Source organism: Fusarium tjaetaba (genome assembly GCF_013396195.1).
Source record: "Fusarium tjaetaba strain NRRL 66243 chromosome Unknown NRRL66243_c0000204, whole genome shotgun sequence".
NCBI classification, from domain to species: Eukaryota; Fungi; Ascomycota; class Sordariomycetes; order Hypocreales; family Nectriaceae; genus Fusarium; species Fusarium tjaetaba.
This window is the reverse complement of record NW_023501400.1, coordinates 61,915-78,509: the sequence shown is the minus strand read 5'-3', so window position 1 is coordinate 78,509 and position 16,595 is coordinate 61,915. Positions and strand designations below refer to the sequence as shown.

The 16,595-nt window shown below is 51.0% G+C and overlaps 5 protein-coding genes across 5 annotated transcripts; 2 read left to right on the top strand and 3 right to left on the bottom strand.

Annotated features, from left to right (window-relative positions):
- Positions 1-788: 788 nt before the first annotated feature.
- Positions 789-1,661, bottom strand: FTJAE_9135 (enoyl hydratase; the record flags this gene model as incomplete). The annotated part of the gene is made up of 1 exon (XM_037356025.1): positions 789-1,661. The coding sequence occupies one exon, from the start codon at positions 1,659-1,661 to the stop codon at positions 789-791; it is 873 nt and encodes a 290-aa protein (XP_037203816.1).
- A 2,534-nt stretch (positions 1,662-4,195) lies between these two features.
- Positions 4,196-5,482, top strand: FTJAE_9134 (aerobactin siderophore biosynthesis iucB; the record flags this gene model as incomplete). Its single annotated transcript, XM_037356024.1, has 1 exon — positions 4,196-5,482. One exon carries the CDS (start codon positions 4,196-4,198, stop codon positions 5,480-5,482), a length of 1,287 nt encoding a protein of 428 aa, XP_037203815.1.
- A 1,892-nt stretch (positions 5,483-7,374) lies between these two features.
- Positions 7,375-9,260, top strand: FTJAE_9133 (major facilitator; the record flags this gene model as incomplete). The annotated part of the gene is made up of 3 exons (XM_037356023.1): positions 7,375-7,607; positions 7,658-7,928; positions 7,983-9,260. The coding sequence occupies 3 exons, from the start codon at positions 7,375-7,377 to the stop codon at positions 9,258-9,260; spliced, it is 1,782 nt and encodes a 593-aa protein (XP_037203814.1).
- Positions 9,261-9,812: 552 nt separating this feature from the next.
- FTJAE_9132 (ferri-bacillibactin esterase) lies at positions 9,813-10,773 on the bottom strand (the record flags this gene model as incomplete). The annotated part of the gene is made up of 2 exons (XM_037356022.1): positions 9,813-10,566; positions 10,619-10,773. 2 exons carry the CDS (start codon positions 10,771-10,773, stop codon positions 9,813-9,815), a joined length of 909 nt encoding a protein of 302 aa, XP_037203813.1.
- A 2,722-nt stretch (positions 10,774-13,495) lies between these two features.
- On the bottom strand, positions 13,496-15,877 carry FTJAE_9131 (cellobiose dehydrogenase; the record flags this gene model as incomplete). Its single annotated transcript, XM_037356021.1, has 1 exon — positions 13,496-15,877. The coding sequence occupies one exon, from the start codon at positions 15,875-15,877 to the stop codon at positions 13,496-13,498; it is 2,382 nt and encodes a 793-aa protein (XP_037203812.1).
- Positions 15,878-16,595: the final 718 nt, after the last annotated feature.

The window sequence follows — 16,595 nt, the reverse complement described above, 5'->3', positions numbered from 1 at the left end:
GATCTCGGCACGCTAATCCGGACGTGAATCGACGTACGTGAAGAGGATGAAAGGACCCACGTTCGATGGACCCCTTGGATACATCCTAGCTTCCCGTGTGAAAAGTTACGGAACTAGCGTGGGCAAACAAGCAAGAAGAAGGGAGCGGGAGATGATGGTGGCTTCGGTGAGAGGTTGCTCTGCCAAGGCGGTTGTGAATGAGGCTGCTTCTTTAAACAGGGGAAACACACGTTCGCATGAACTCATGCAGCAGAGAGTGCGATGTGGTAGCCAGAGCTCTGGTAAAGGATTCATCCGCGTAGTATCGCATGTAGCAAATGGTTCGATGGAGGTGAACAGGACTGGCCCTGGCTGAAGTGGTCGAGTTGCAGGCCTCTCCACCGCGCCATGTAACAGCGTTGCAACCCAAGGGAAAACGGGGTTTCTCTTCGTCCCGTTACTATACGGAGAGCGGTAATAATCGACATGTCGGCGGGGACGTAGTGGATGAAGTGACGACCCCCATGAAGCCGAGGCGACATTTTTTTCTTGTCGTGTGGTGGGGTGATTGATAAGTTCATTATCTGATCAGATTGACAAGGATCACTGAATTCTCCACACGACCTAGCTTGCCATGGCGTCACACCACAAGCCACTCACTGAACAATTTGGAGCCGTCTCTAAGGTACTTTTCAGTGTCTGAAACCGCCGTGGCTAGCTCTAACGAGAATTAAGTATGCCGGGCTCTATACTAAACAAGAAATAATACAATACAGAGGGAAAATGCCTCATAAATGCACTGTCATGCATCATAGCTTGCTATCCACCCATCTTGGAGCCCTCTTCTCCACAAACGCCTGCACGCCTTCGTGGAAATTGTGCCCATCAGCCATGATCTTGTCCCACGTCTGACGGTGCACCCGGACTGCATTCTCAGCACTCCCATGCTCCCAGCCCGCAAGGATACCCGCGCGAGACACAATAACACTGTCGGGGCTATTCTTGATAATGAGCGCAGCGTACTCCAGCGCCTTCTGCACCACCGGTCGCTCCAGCACATCGCTGTCCGCTGGGGCGTCTTCAGTGACGGCGTTGAGAAAGCCAAATTCGCGGGCCTCTGCAGCACTGATGCTCCGCCCTGTAAGAGCCATTTCAGTGGCGCGCGGGCGGCCAATTGTCCTTGCCAGTCTTGGTAGAGAGCCTGCATTAGCAACGACACCAATCTTAGCCTCAGGGAGAGCAAAGGTAGCGCTCTTCGCAGCGACGATGAGGTCGAGATTGGCGATGATCTCGAAACCGCCTCCCATCGCCAGACCATTTACAGCGGCGATGATGGGTTTCTTTCCGCTCCTACGCGAAAGGCCGCCGAATCCCGTCGTGGGCGGGTCCATGGGTCTCTTCTCGGGAATTCCGTCTCTTTTGCGCTGATTGATCTGGTTCCATTCCTTGAGGTCCATGCCAGCGCAGAATGCACGCCCAGCGCCTGTGACGATGGCGCAGCGCAGTGAGGGCTCCTCGTCGTACCATTCCCAGAGAGCTTCGAGCTCATATTCTGCGTCGCTGGTCATAGCATTGAGGGCCTTGGGTCGGTTGAAGACCACGAGCATAACGTGTTGTGCTGGGAATGACACGAGGCCATAGTTTTGGGTTGGTGGTTGGCGATTGAACGTGTGTTGCGCCATGGTGACCGGTTTGCTGAAGGTTGTGTATGGTGTATGCTTCGGTGACTGTGCGTTTATGTGCTGCACTCGGTGATAAAAACAGGTCGGCAGGGTTTATCTGATGAAGCCGAGGATGCTCAATGGCCAGCAACTCTTGATGGTTTTGTTCCGATCAGATAAAAAGATGGTGCAATGTGACCCAAGCCGGCGTTAGAGTTCCAGAAGGGTTCAGTTGAAAAGATCCCTGTCCCTCGATCTCAGCCACGCCCACGCCCCTCCTGTCTGCCTGTGTAGCGCATGGCACCTGGTCGCTTTGGCGTCGAGCTACGGAATGAACCGTTTGAGAATCTAATCAATCCCATCTGATAATCCAGGGGCGAAGATGCATCACATGCTGCATTCTAGCGATTTCTTTTTCATGAGCGCGCATGATGCTAGGGTAGCACCGAGATCGGATGGATGCTTGAGCAGAATTTTCATGGGAGCTATGACGGTTCCAAGAGCATGGGGATGATCACTGCCTGCTTCGACGTGAACGGAGCTGGGCTCAAGAGCTCTAGCAGAACTTGTTTCAATGCGCCTTCAGAGACTCGCAACAGAATACTTGCAATGGCTCGAAACACCATGCAAGCATGAATCTCACTACCTTAGCAACGGTTTGTAGTTTTCTTCTTCCACTCACACCGAAATGTGGCTTTCTTGGCTAACAAGCATGTCCCGGTGCTATCGGTAGTTGAGTGAGCAAGCAAGCCACTGTTTCCCCCCGAACCGAGACCGCGCCTTTCTCGCCTCGACAACAATGACATCGACTTCACCCACGATGCAATGGCCCCATCATTGGGCACGAACAATGAGCGATATATGCATCGAGGCCCTGGATCATTTTGTGAATCTACGGCTGAAAACACTACTGAGCGTGATGCGTCACGAAAGGGAGGGGCGGTCTGGCCAAACAGGCGCTGTCGCGATCGCAACAAGCCAAACGAAGCTCAGTGTTTGGGCTACTTTCTGTTTGGCGCCTTGAGTTGTGTTATTGAGGCCAAGTTTGCTTTGATGTTTTCCATACACCTCCTTGTTATGTTGCAGGACCTTGCGCAACGATCCAATTGATGTCGGGGGACAACGGGTGACGACCTGTATTTGTGATGTGGTCGACGGGAGTGCTGAAAGAATTCGCAGTTTGCGCAATCAGGTAATTTGAGCAAAGTGCCCTTTTCCGGTCGCTTCCAAAGACTCAAGAGTCAAGTCACTTCTACAGTTGTTCGCGTGGGGGACTGGGGAAGGCATTTGTCGAGCATGCGCTTCCGGCGCGTATGTTACGCTGTTACCATCGAGGGTCAAACAACTGTAGGTGCTGCGCCATGGCTTCGTAGACATCCCGTTCGACCTATAACCTTGACAAACAGCCTCGCGCCACAGTGAATAATTCACTTGGGCTCTGATTTTGCCGTTTGGAATCGGCTTTCCAGCTTGTGATGGCACTTATCACAACTGCTTAGTGGCGCATGCGAGTAAACCACTGGAAGTCCGCGTAGTCGATCAAACGGTATTGACATTCAAGCCGAGTGATTTGCCGCCCTTCTTCGCCGGGCAATACAGAAACAGCAGTTTTCATTGCATTGCCACTTATTTACTCCAATTCACACCCAACGAGTCGATTCATCGGTTCAATTGTAATGTCTTGTTTTCGGCATCTGCATCGCCAGACTCCTACCCACCCTAAGCCTCGTCGTGATCCTTTAGCTTCAAGCCATCTGTCGCCGGGCACTCGCGATTCGCAGGACATATCAATCTAATCTAATCTGATTGATGGCAAAAAGTGATTGATTAGGCAGAGCTCGGCAAGCCGTGTTTCGTAGTGGTGAAGCGAAGGTTGGTGGCGCGAATGTCATCCCGGCACCACCAGAATTGAGCCAAGCTCATGCACCTTCCATTATTACCACAGTCGTGACGTCGGAGGCGATTCGAAACTGCTCAAAGGAATCGATTCTCCTCGAGGAATGAGAAGGACTTAATGAAAGTTGGAGTTAGGCAATATTCTCACATATCAATCTGTAGGGTAGAGCTTGCGGGCAGCTCATCACTTCGAGCTTCACCAACACCAGACGAAATATCTCAGTGGGATAGTGAGCAAAAAACTCAGAACCCCACAACAGCTTCCTTTCTAAATCTCCGCGCCTCGAATTAGCGCATATCCCGTCCACTTGGCCCCAATTAGCGTCTGGTTAGTGGCATGATCCCACTGCAAAGGTCGCAGGGACTGCGGATAATCGGCACAGACCGGATACAACACGACGTCTTCGACCAGGGCGACCAGGTTTCCAAGCTTTACAAGACATACTCCCCCTACCCTGCCCTGCTTCCCTCGGCTTGTCCACTTCACGGTACGCATCGGGATATTCGCCGTCTCGAGCAAAAGATGGAATACATCTTATCTAATCTGATTGGGCCAAGACCCTTCAACACCGAGATCGGGGTATAAATAAAATCTGGAGAGAAAAACAGAACCAAGATCAGTCAGTCAGTAAGTAGTCACAAGCCATCAACCAACAATCATGTCTTCAGAACCATTCCAGCAAAAGTCGCCAATCAAGATCAGGCTCCCTCTGCCTTATCTGTCCACCTACTACCTCGAGCGTACTGCTGAGGGTAAGCACTCGTATCGTCTGCGCAAGGACGACTCCATCACAGAGGGCAAGCCGTTCCCCAAGGTTCTCCATGCAGATGATCTAGTTTTCTCCAAGATTCCCGCTGTGGAATCTGATAAGATCCCTGATTCTGATAACCGCGAGTATGCTCGTGCCAGAAGAAGTCCTGTCTGGTCGTTGAGCTGGGAGAAGCAGACTCCTACTCTTGCGCAGACCTGGATGTTCCTCTACACTTTCTTCACATATCACTTCGATGTAGAGCAATTCCGTCTTCGTCTTGAGGGCGCTGGTGCTGAGGATCTGGCCAAGGAGCTGGTCCTCTCCATGGTCGCCATCAACATGCCCCCTCCTCCCAAGGGCGTTGAGCCCGCACCCAGCACTGGAGTCGAGGTTCTTGTCTTTCGCAGCGCGTTCTGGCAGGGATGCGCCTCTCCATTGGGCCAACAGCCCATCTGGCTTCCTACCTGGAACTCAGCCAACGTGGTGCCTCATCTGGAGTACGTGATGACGCCCACCTCTGAGTCCACTCTCCTGCGTCACCCGCGCCGAACACCCAAGCCTGCTGCCGGTAGTTGCATCTACAGCCGGTACATCCCATCTCTTGACGAGCACTTCAACCTCGTCGCTCTCGACTACGAGAACCCCGAGCACTTGGGTCTCTTCAACACATGGCAGAACGACCCTCGTGTCGCTGCTGGCTGGATGGAGACAGGCACTCTTGATGAGCATCGCACATATCTCAAGAACATCCACGATGACCCTCATCAGTTCGCTGTTTTGGGTTACTTCAATGATACACCTTTCGCCTACTTTGAGCTGTACTGGGCCAAGGAGGACAAGATGGGTCAGCACTACGCCTGCCTTGACTTCGATCGCGGCCGACACTCACTTGTCGGTAACGACAAGTTCCGTGGACAGTATCGCGTTATGGCATGGTGGCCCAGTGTGATGCACTACGAGTTCCTCGATGACCACCGCACTGAGAACGTTGTTGGTGAGCCTCGTCTCTCCAGCGAGAACGTTCTCAAGTATGAGATGATCTTCGGTCTTCACCAGGACAAGTGGATGGATCTGCCTCACAAGCGATCTAACCTTGTCAAGATCTCTCGTGAGCGCTTCTTCCAGATCTGTCCCTTCAATCAGGGCAAGCCTCGTGTTGCTGGCACGACCTTTGGCTTTGAGCCCAAGCTGTAAATGACTAAGGAAATGTCTTTAAAAGTTATTGGATTGGAAATTTGATGGCTGTTGGATAGTAAAATAATGCTAGCGACTTGTTTATCATCGGTCAATTTTTATTATCGCTGTTGTTCGTTCTTACAACCTCTTGGCTGTGACATTTGCGCATGAGTGAAGCGGTTCACAATTGACAATTCGCACTCCAACGGGAATAACTCTGCCAAGATAATGGCCAAGCGGTGATCCGATCTTACCGATCAGGAATCCTTTGACACGTTGCCAAGCCGCAACGGCATTGCCGATCCTGTTGATCAGCTTCAATTACATGCAGAGGTTGCCATTGAAGATCAACGTTCTATAGTGAGAGATCTTGTAATTGCCGCTTCCATCAACCGTAAACTCTGGATATAGCAAATCCATTCCACGGCAATAAAGTCGACGGGCATATAGCAAGAAGGAGCTTCGGAACTTTGGTCGGCTGGTTATTCACTTCCGGAAATGTCATGAATTACCCTCTCGTGACACGGAGCTAGCGTGGGGGACCCTTTTCTTTCATTACCGCTCCCGTCTTTTTTACGCAAATGAGCTCCGAAAACTGGACGAATTTGCGCCGGTTGCAGCCGTCATTTAAGCTTGTTTAAGCGGCAGATAAACTGCGTCGAGGCTTGCAGCAACGAGATCGCGTGCAAACTTTCTTTTCTCACCAGAACATAAACAGTTGGCCGAGCAAGAAAAGCCCATTCCTAGCTTCAGGGGTCTGGTCTCACGACCTTCAGTGGAGTGACTCTTCTCCCACAACCCGCGGCTCAAGCGGTTGAGGCACCCGACCCCTGGAGGACTTGACCCCTTGTGGCGTTTGGTCCGCTGGTTGTGAGGCCAGAATCAAGCCTCGTTATGCAGTCTTGGCCATAAATGGGTATGGTCTGTAGGGCTACTGATGATGAGCAATGGAGCTCTATTTGCCAAGAGGAAGTTATTGCTGATTGCCAAGAGAGAAATTATGGGCTTTCTACGGCGAGCTTCCGATGGGTTTTAGTTTGCCAAGCGTGGAACGTCGACAGCTGATGCAGGGTTTTTAACGACATCTTGTTTTAGTGTTCCGACGTGTTGGTTGAACATGACAAAAGACGCCTGATGAGAATCCTTGTATCGTGGTGCCAAGATCACGCAGTTAGTTGGCTCTAGGTAATACAATCCCGCGCCAGAGGCAAAAGCTGAAGAGCGTAGTGAGATGCGAAATGGGGAGGCTCCGCTGCAAAAGCGGAGGTTACAGTGAGGCCTCAGTGACTCTCGGCGAACCCTGTCTTACACGTACAAAGCGATGCTGCGAAATGCATGAATATTGAACCAAGATCCCACAATACGATGAATCCAAACACGGATCAAACCCAACAAAAGCAGTTCCACCGACGAAGCACAAACTTTTGATGCGATCTAATCGATCAATCAGATTAGATAATGGAAATCTCTGCTCTTCCTGACGCCGTCCGAATTGAACCCCCCACTTACACCTAAACCCGGTAACTCGTGCGTTCCAGGCCTGTGCTAACGACAAAGTGGCTGCAGCCGCTGGATCCCTCGCGTTCCGAGAATCTCCAGTCTGTCACTTTCTCTCTGTCTGTTGGTTCCCTATTCCCAATCGTCCTAGACGAGCCCGATCTCGGTGGATTTGGCCACCTGAGAGACCTGATCTTATCTGATGGAAAGTGGATTGCGTCTAATATCCTTCACAGTCTAGCCAGAAGACACCCTTGCTCCCAGACGACTAACTACTACTGCTTTCAAATTTTCCCTGTCAATTTAAACTTATAATAGTATGCTCTTCCCTCCCATGATCTGCTGAGCCTCTCTTTATTCCTTGTCTTCCCAAAGCTTAAGCTTAAATTTTATCCCCCTAAGACAAGATCACCATGGGAGCTCTCGACAAGTTCCTTGGGCGCAAGGGCACTGATGGTGATGCCGCTGAGGCACCCGTCACTGTCACTGCTGCCATGAACGAAAAGGACCAGGAGGCTGGCAAATACCCTGATGAGACTGGTAGCGCCAGCGATGCCGTTACTGAGAACGCGCAGCATGGTGTCAAGGCCGTTGAGGCTACGACTCTTGCCTGGAGTAAGAAGGCTCTTGCTGGTGTCTTCGTTTTGTATGTTTTCGTCTTGTCGCAATTGAGGTCGCGAACTAACGATGTTGCAGTATGTGGTTGATCTACCTTACCAATGGTTTCCAGAGCCAGATCAATTACACTCTTGTTCCCTACGCCAGCAGTGAATGGGAGTCTCACTCTCTCATTCCCGTGATTGGCATTGTCGCCAACTGCATGACTGCCGCTGTCTACATTCCTCTGTCCAAGATCCTCGATATCTGGGGTCGTGCTGAAGGTTTCCTTCTCATGGTCACTTTTGCTACCATGGGTATGGTCATGATGGCTGCTAGTCGCAACCTTGCCACCTACTGTGCCGCCAGTGTAAGCCATCCCCAGTCCCTTACAACAACAGACACTTACTAATTACCCTTGCAGGTATTCTGGCAGGTTGGCTGGTCTGGTCTCACCTACAGCATTGACGTTATCACGGCCGATTCCACACAACTCAAGAACCGAGGTCTTGCTTACGCCTTCACCTCTTCTCCATACATGATCACTGCCTTCGCTGGTCCCAAGTCCGCCGAGGCCTTCCTCCGAAACGGTGATCAATGGCGATGGGGCTTTGGAACATTCTCCATTGTCCTCCCCGTCGTCGCCATCCCCATGTACATCCTCTTGAAGTACAACCTTCAGAAGGCCAAGAAGCAGGGTATTCTTGTCAATGAGTCTAGCGGTCGATCTTTCTTGGAGCACATCAAGTGGGGACTCGTTGAGTTTGATGCTGCTGGTGCTTTCTTGTTCGCTGCTGGCCTTGTCATCTTCCTCCTCCCCTTCTCCATTGCTAGCAGCGCCCCCAAGGGTTGGGACACTCCCTACATCATTGCGATGATCATTCTGGGCGTCGTTCTTCTCGCCATCTTCGGTGCTTACGAGCGCTATGTTGCCCCTAAGCCATTCCTTCGCTTCGAGCTCCTTACCAGCCGCACCGTTATCGGTGTCTGCCTTCTGGACTTCGTCTACATGATCGCCTACTACTGCTGGAACAGCTACTTCACCTCGTTCCTCCAGGTGGTCAACAACCTGCAACCCTCTACGGCTGGTTATGTCAACAACACCTTCGAGATTGTCTCTGGTGTTCTCCTCTTTATTGTTGGCTATGCCATGCACAAGACCGGACGCTTCAAGTGGATCCTATGTGTCGGTATTCCTCTGTACATGTTCTCCCAAGGTCTTATGATCTACTTCCGTCGCCCTGGTCAATCCATTGGCTACCTTATCATGTGCGAAGTCTTCATCTCAATCGCTGGCGCTACCTTTATTCTTTGCATGCAAGTCGGTGTCCTCGCAGCCGTCGAGCATCAATATGTCGCTACCGCTCTGGCTACCCTCAGCGTCACTGGCAACATCGGATCCGCTGTCGGTAGCACCATCTCTGCCACTATCTGGACCAACACCTTCTACAAGAAGCTTGCCGATTATCTTCCTGAGTCTGCTCAGGCTGACATTGACACCATTTACGAGTCCCTCGACTCTCAGCTCCTCTATGAGATGGGCAGCCCCGAGCGTCTTGCGATCCAGAAGGCTTACGGTTATGGTCAGGCTCGCATGCTTGCTGCCGGAACTGGCATTATGGCTGTCGCTCTTATCTCGCTGTTCTTGATCAAGAACTACGATCTCAGGAAGATCAAGCAGACCAAGGGTACTGTCTTCTAAGAGACTAGAGTGTCTTGGATAATATGGTCAGATTGATCTCAAACAAAATTATGGCGGAAGAGTAATGTTGTATGAAGATATATACCTAGTAACTAACAGACAATTGTAATAAATGATGATGGCATTGTGGCCTGAACAGAATGGCAGTATTTGCCTTCTTATTTATCCTTGAAGTTCCAGTAACGTGGAGATTGATTGCGATCTTGTATGGACTGGTGAGTTGTCACTGAGCAGCCACCTGAATGGTATCCAGTCCGTGATATGAAGCAGCTGGGCCATACTCTGAAGGTAAACGTATCGTTGAGGAACTATGCGGCAATTAAACGATATGTAATTTGCAGCATCGGGATATTTGTAGTTTTTAAAGAACAGCTTCCCGATGTCTCGTGAAGGTAATCTCTAACAGACGGGTCCCGATTGAGGTGTTCATCCAGTAGACCAACACCGTACACACACCCGAACAACAGCATTAGTTGTGAAGAGTTTGCACGATTTGCGCACTTGCATACGCCAAATACAATTCAAGTCTATCAATTCTATCTTCAACTATATTTAAATCTTGCCGAGAATGAATTGCATGAGTCCCTGCTGAAGACCCGTCACCGCAACACTTCCGTGATCCTCACCCTCAAACTCACGCGTCCAAATCTTCTTGACACTCGGGCTACCCTTCAGTCGCGACACCAAAGCCGTTGCGCTTGGTTTCATCTTATCGTCCTCCGCACAGTTCTGTCTCTTGTACCACTTCTCGTCATCATCGTCAGGATCCCTCACCAACTCTGACTTACCGGTGCCCCATGTAAGAGCCAGCGAAAATGGAGGGTCGACGGGCTTGTCGCGTGCAAGAAAAGCAGCCTCACGCTCGCGAATTAAAAAGTCCTTGTTCCACCAAATGACAGGGCTGGCAGCAATATAAGTGTTGAAGAGCTCTGGTTGAGTGAACATTGTGTTGAGGGTGAAGATGCCGCCATATGAATGGCCAAAGAGAGCCTTGCGACCCGTGTGAAGATTGGCCTTGGGGAAGAGCTTGTCTTCAACGTAAGGCATCACATCGGCTTTAATCCAGTCGAGAAACCCATTGGCTTCACCAAATGAGATGTCTGTGCGAGGCTTGCCGTATCTGTCGAGCGGCATGTCGTACTCATCAGCTGGTGGTGTAAGATCTGGGCCCCGACGGAAGTCGTAGACATATTTACTGGGCGGGTATCCAATGCCCACCACGACAGTTCTTGTGCTGTTCAAGTATTCCAATCGACGGGAAACATCAACAGCTGTGAAGAAATAGGCATTGCCATCAACAAGGTAGCTGTGTGGTGATTAGATATGGTCTTTTTGGGGTAAGGTGAAGCACTACTCACACCAGATTGACCACTTCATTCTCAGCGGCAACGCGATCTTCACCCCAGCACAAGGGCCACGCTACTTGAACGAGATAATCTCCCCTCTTGGTCTTGGCAAGCCACTCGAGAGTGTTAGGGACACGAGCGTGTCCATGGCTATGATCGGTAGTCATTGTTTTGTTGTGAATGCGAATAAGACTTCTTGGTGTTGGTAGCGACAATAGTGGGCGGGCGCGAGTGAGACAACGCAGCATGACATGCAGCGACAGCAGACTAAGGTGAGACGAGTCAGTGACTGGACTGAGCTCAAGATCTGATAAACAGAGAAAAAGATCTGATAAAAAACGCGCATTTACTTATGGGTCCTTTATGGCGTCAGTGCAACAGCGGTATCGGATCAGGGCTTCGGGCGGTTATGCTCGGCAGAACCCACTGACAATTTACCATTTGACACGAAGCAATGCAACGGTGTCGACATCTGAACGAGATTTCCTCTACCGATAGTATTACCATAGCGTGAGGCGCATAGAGTGATGGTTCCGACGTTGTCAGACATCTGCCGAGCTGACAAGTGACCAGCCCACTGGCGGAAGCATGCTGCTTCTCAGTGACCGGTGAGCTCCTAAAGAGACTGAATGGTACCGGAGATGGCAGCCTATTCGAATTATCCATAGAGATGCCAAGTTCGACGTTCGGTATTATAAAATCGCTATGGTGAGCAATGCCCCAAGGCCACGTACAGCGATGCCCTCCAGTACCGCATCAATGCTCACGTCTTAGCGACCTGAGTGACAGCTGTCGGTCGCACGTCAAGCATTCGACAAGGCTTGATCTATCTGTAATTAGTATAGCAGAATAAGGGAATCAAGGCGTAGGTATGAGCCGCCAGCTTGTTCCTGACCGAGTGAGAAGAACATTACTTTGAGATGCGGTGCCGTGCATGCCTGGGTCCACAACTCGTAGTCGAATAAGCCCATCAGTAGATTGGGGATCAATCAAGTTATCTTATGGAGGATTAATGTATATAACCGTATAATCTCTTGTGTGTGGTAGGTCTGCTTCCGAAGTTCTCTCTGTTGCATCGAGCTGTTCCTTTGCTTGGACTGGGAACCGAACTCGCAAGCCAAAAGCACGAGCAAACTGCTATTAATTCAATCAACCGGGAGCTAATCAGATATGAACACCGGGGAACATTGGAACCTCTTGGCCGGCAGGGTTTACTGCAGCCCTATGAAACGGACCCGTAGGATCATCAGGACTGATGCTACCTACCACCGATGCACCTTGGCGCCTTTGGAGGAACTGCATGCACTTATATGCAAGATTGAGGGTCTTGGTATGGTGAACGATCTTCTTGGAGGTGTGATGGTCCCACAGATGTGTATAGACGGTAGCAGTGTGATGGATCGAAGCCTGCTCGATACCCTGACTAGGCTGTGTCGCCCGAGCAGTTCCATTGCCATTCTTGCAGAGTTTTATTCGAAATGGAGATCCATTGGACTCAATTGAATGGTATTGGAGACGACACCCCACTACCGTGCTTGACAATGCTGTATAGTTCATGTCGGAATCGCAGGTGCACTTGCAAGTCCAGATTCACCACATCGGAACAGAGGAAGATCAGTCACCTCTTCTGTTTGCCATCAGTTGATCTCCTTATGGTGATTCACATGTGGTATTAATTTATGCAGACTGTACCTATTTACCAAGGGGACTCTTGTCGGTGCATAGCCGATCAGAGTGTTATGATGCCAACGTGCATAGGACATTCGTCCCGCCCAGAAACGAAACCCGTGAATCTTCAACATACCATATAATGAATTGTGTAACAAGCGATCGGAAATACGAAGTCGTATAAAGCGAAGGGAAACTGGCCCATGGATAAAACAGGATGAAGCTCAATGCGCCAGACACGAGGCAAATACGTGTCGCAATGCAGCGACACAGCCAAGACAAGACTTAAGAACTAATGCCAGTCAACATGACTAACAGAGACGCTGTAACGTAGGCTTCGACTCAATAGGTCGCTGTGCCGCACTTTCGAGTGCGGTGGCTCAGCTACTGCGGATTTGTGCAGGATTGTGTTTGGCATTCCGTGATGGATGGTTGCCACAACGTACAGTATTTGGCTGTGGGCTTGCAAACAAGTACAACGGGCTGGTTAGGCTCTCAAATTGATGAAAGATGATGGAAGGAGTGATTCGCTACGCAGGCGACACACAGAACAAGTCCGGGTTGATCATGAGGTGATGAATTTGCTAGGCTCATCTTGATGATTGCGGAACCCTTTCCCAACTAAAAACCCTTGGTGAGATGGCCGAGTTGGTTATGGCGCCAGGTTAAGGTTAACCTTAACACGAATTTCCTGGTGGAGCAATCCTCCTGGGTTCGAGTCCCAGTCTCATCAGTTTCTTTTGCTGTTCGCAGTGAATAGCAATCTTTTTGCTCGTTAAATGAGGCGACTGATTCAGGTTGCGATGTTGGCGGCATGGGCAAACTTTGTCGCCTGGGAGCTCGAGCCGAGCCGAGGAGGGGTACGCAACCGCAGTTACAGGGCTCTTAGTGACCGTAGACCACTGAAGGCCCTATAAGTTACGTGCGACAGTCAGGGCCATTCGTCTTTTTTTGCGACGCGATCAGGATCATTAACATCAGGTATATCACACAGCAAATAGCTAAAGACAGTTAATTGTCCGATATTAATAGTCACATGGGCATTTGAACCATTGTTTAGTCAATCATGTTCGTTTAAAGAAACAGACTCGTTCTAGAGTCATCAAGATGGTCTATCTGAGAAGCTGTCCTGAGACAATGGTGTAAAGTTTGTACATAGTAATGAGATCTCAATCAATTCCGCCTTTGCGGCATTTCCACTGCTGTTACAATGTCATCCTTTTACAGGCGACGGTGGTGGCGGCGCTGTCGCATAGACCTCTTGCACTTGGAAGGCCTCTTGGTAGCGACGGGAGTGCTGATGGGAGTAGTAGGAACGGTGACAGTGCCGTTGCTGGGAACAACAGGGCTGGTAGCACCGTTTCCACCACCGAGGATCTTGGAAGCGGCGTGCTCAGCAGCGACCATGATGATGGCCTGGGTGTTACCAGTAGGAAGATCAGGGTGGATGGAACCGTCAACGACGAACAGGTTATCAGTACCCCAAACCTTGGTGTCGGTATCGACAACGCTGGTACCATCGTTCTCAGTGCCCATGATGGCAGAGCCGACAAAGTGAGAACCGCTGACGTACTCGGCCATGAGGCTCTCGGCGGTAGCGTTGCTGGCGATGCTAAGGGTGCTGTTAGGCTTGGAGGCAAAGCTGATGAGCTTGTTCATGAAGCTCTTGACAGCCTCCTTGTCGCCTGCAGTCTTGAGGTAAGGCTCGCCGACAAGCTTGGTAGCACCAGAGCTGGTGACGGTAAGAGAACCGCTGGAGGTAGCTCCGTGGGTGAGGTAGACCTTGACCTTGACAGTATCGTCACCAGCGGCAGCGCAAGTACCCTGCACGTATCGCTCAACGCCATCGGAGCCCTTGACAGTGTCCCAGAAGATGAAGCGCTGGCCAGATTGAGCAAGGAGACCGTCGCCCTGGGCGAACAGATCGATGTTGGTCTGACTAGGCTTGGTGAAGTCGGTCTCGGTAAGAGCTGACATGGGCTGCTTGGTCTTCATCTTGACGGTGAAGATAGGGTGATCCTTGAGGTTCTCTCCGACGGGGAGGTCGAGCCACTGGTCCTTGGCAGGCATTGTGAGGCGCTGGCTTCCGCTGGCAACAGCCTCAATCTGCTCAGAAGGTCCAATACCAGAGTTGACGAGAAGGCGGGGAGTGGCGAGAGAACCGGCGGCAAGGACGACGGCACCGTTGGTCTTGAGGTTGATGATCTGGCGGGTAGAAGGACCGGACTGGACCTCAATACCGGTGACAGCCTTACCCTCGCGGATGACACGGAGAACCTTGGTGTTGAGCTGGAGCTTGAAGTTGTTGTTGGCTTGAGCAAGAGGGAGGTAGTCACGGACGGGACCAGCGCGGAGACCGTCGTTGACCATCAGAGGAGGGTGGGTGAAGACAGACTTCTTCTTGCTAGGCTCCTCGATGGCATCAACCTCGGTGAAACCGTTGGCAGAGAAAAACTTGGAGAGGACGTTCCAAGCGTTCTGGTCAACTCGCTTGCCGTCCTTGGTAGGGCTGGTGGTACCGGGGGTGCGCTCGTAGAGCTTGTTGGCGGAGCTCTCAACATCCTGCCACTTCCAGCCAGTAGGCCACTTGTCGTCAAAGTCAGCAGGCTGAGGGCGGACAAACATCATGGCGTTGATGACACTTGAACCACCGAGAATGCAACCGGCCATGCTGGCGGTGTCAGTGCAGTAGGCAGAGGTATCCTTGGCGGTAGTGAGGTAGTAGGCCATGGAAGGAACATCGTACTGGGTGACAGTGTCGTTCCAGTCCATGGTAGAGCGGCCACCAGACTCATAGAAAGAGGCCTTACCCTGCTCAAGGAGAAGAACAGACTTCTTGGACTCGACGAGACGCTCAGCGACAATGAGACCAGCAGTACCACCGCCAACAACGATGTAGTCGTAGGTAGCGTTGGAGACGATGGTGGTGAAGTTGCCAGGGTTGGAGCCAGTGCTGCCTCCGGGGCTGGTACCGGGAGTAGTGGCATCGGAAGCAAGCTTAGCCCAGGTCTCAAATTCGGCAGACTGGGCAGCGGCAGTGTCAAGGGAGTAACCACCAAAGCCAGCGCCGTGGTAGTTGAGAGCACCAGCAGCGTCAGTGGGGTCGTCGAGGGCAATGGTGCTCATAGCGAAGCTGAGAACAGCGTTGGTATCAGCAGCCTTGAAGGTGGTACCATCGGTCTTGATGCAGCCTTCGCAAAGGAAAGTGAAGGTGAATGAATCAGTGCCGACCTTGGTACCCTTCTCGATAGGCTTGATAGAGACAGTGTCGTCGTCGAGAACGGCGGGGTTGGTGTATCCGTCAGCCTGGCGAACTGAAGTAATGACCTTGCCATCGTTGGGCCAAGCAACGACGAGGAGCTTCTTGGTCATGGTCGATCCCATACCGACGGATCCATAACCCTCAGAGATGGGAACGGTCATCTGACCGATGAAGTCGGTGCTAGGGTTCTTGGGTAGGGCAATACCGAAGGAGAACTTGGTGCTCTTATCGGTATACTGTTGGAAGGTAATTCCCGTATCGGCATCCTTGTACTCGACAGACTCAGCCGAGGCGGCCTGGTACATCAGCGCGGCTGATGAAAGGAGTGTTGAGAAACGCATTTTGGCGGTGTTTCAATAGTCAAGACTATATATATCGAAAGATCGTCGGGAAAAGAATGTACGGATTGTAAAGTAAAAGCTACAAACAAAGAAACGAATGGACAATGTTGGCAGCCAGTGCCTATAAAGAACGAAGAAAATACGAAAAAGAAAGATAGACCAAGCAACATGGAATGATCAAGGCCATAATCAAGGTGAGATCTCAGTTCATTATATATGAATCTCCCATCAAGTGCCGGCGCCGGGGACGGAAATTCGCTTCCGAGTGCTCGGGACAGGTTTTGCAAACAAGAGAGACAACATTGGTGGCTTAATTGTTGCACGGGCAATATTCGCTTTCATTGTGGATGAGGGTAGGTATTGCATTCGCCGAGTGTGGAGTTCGGCGAAGCCAGCATCAGGTGAGGTTATGCTGCGATGTTTGAGATACGGGAGACGTCGAGTTGTAATGCTTCTTGTCCTTTCTCTTATTGGCTGTGGATCTGGTTTCAGGTCGCGGGACAGATCCCCTAACAAGGTAAACAGGGACACGGTGGACCCGAGTCTATATATTTGAAACGGCCTTTATCGTCCAAGCTTGTGAGAAACGGTTTCATTTCAGTAGTTTTTAGCCTTAAATTTTGTTTAATTTGGCTACGGTAGACGCGTCGATTGGTGCAGCTGAACGAGTCACTAGAGTGTAGATGACTCGTAACGAAACGGGTAGCGAAACGACTCT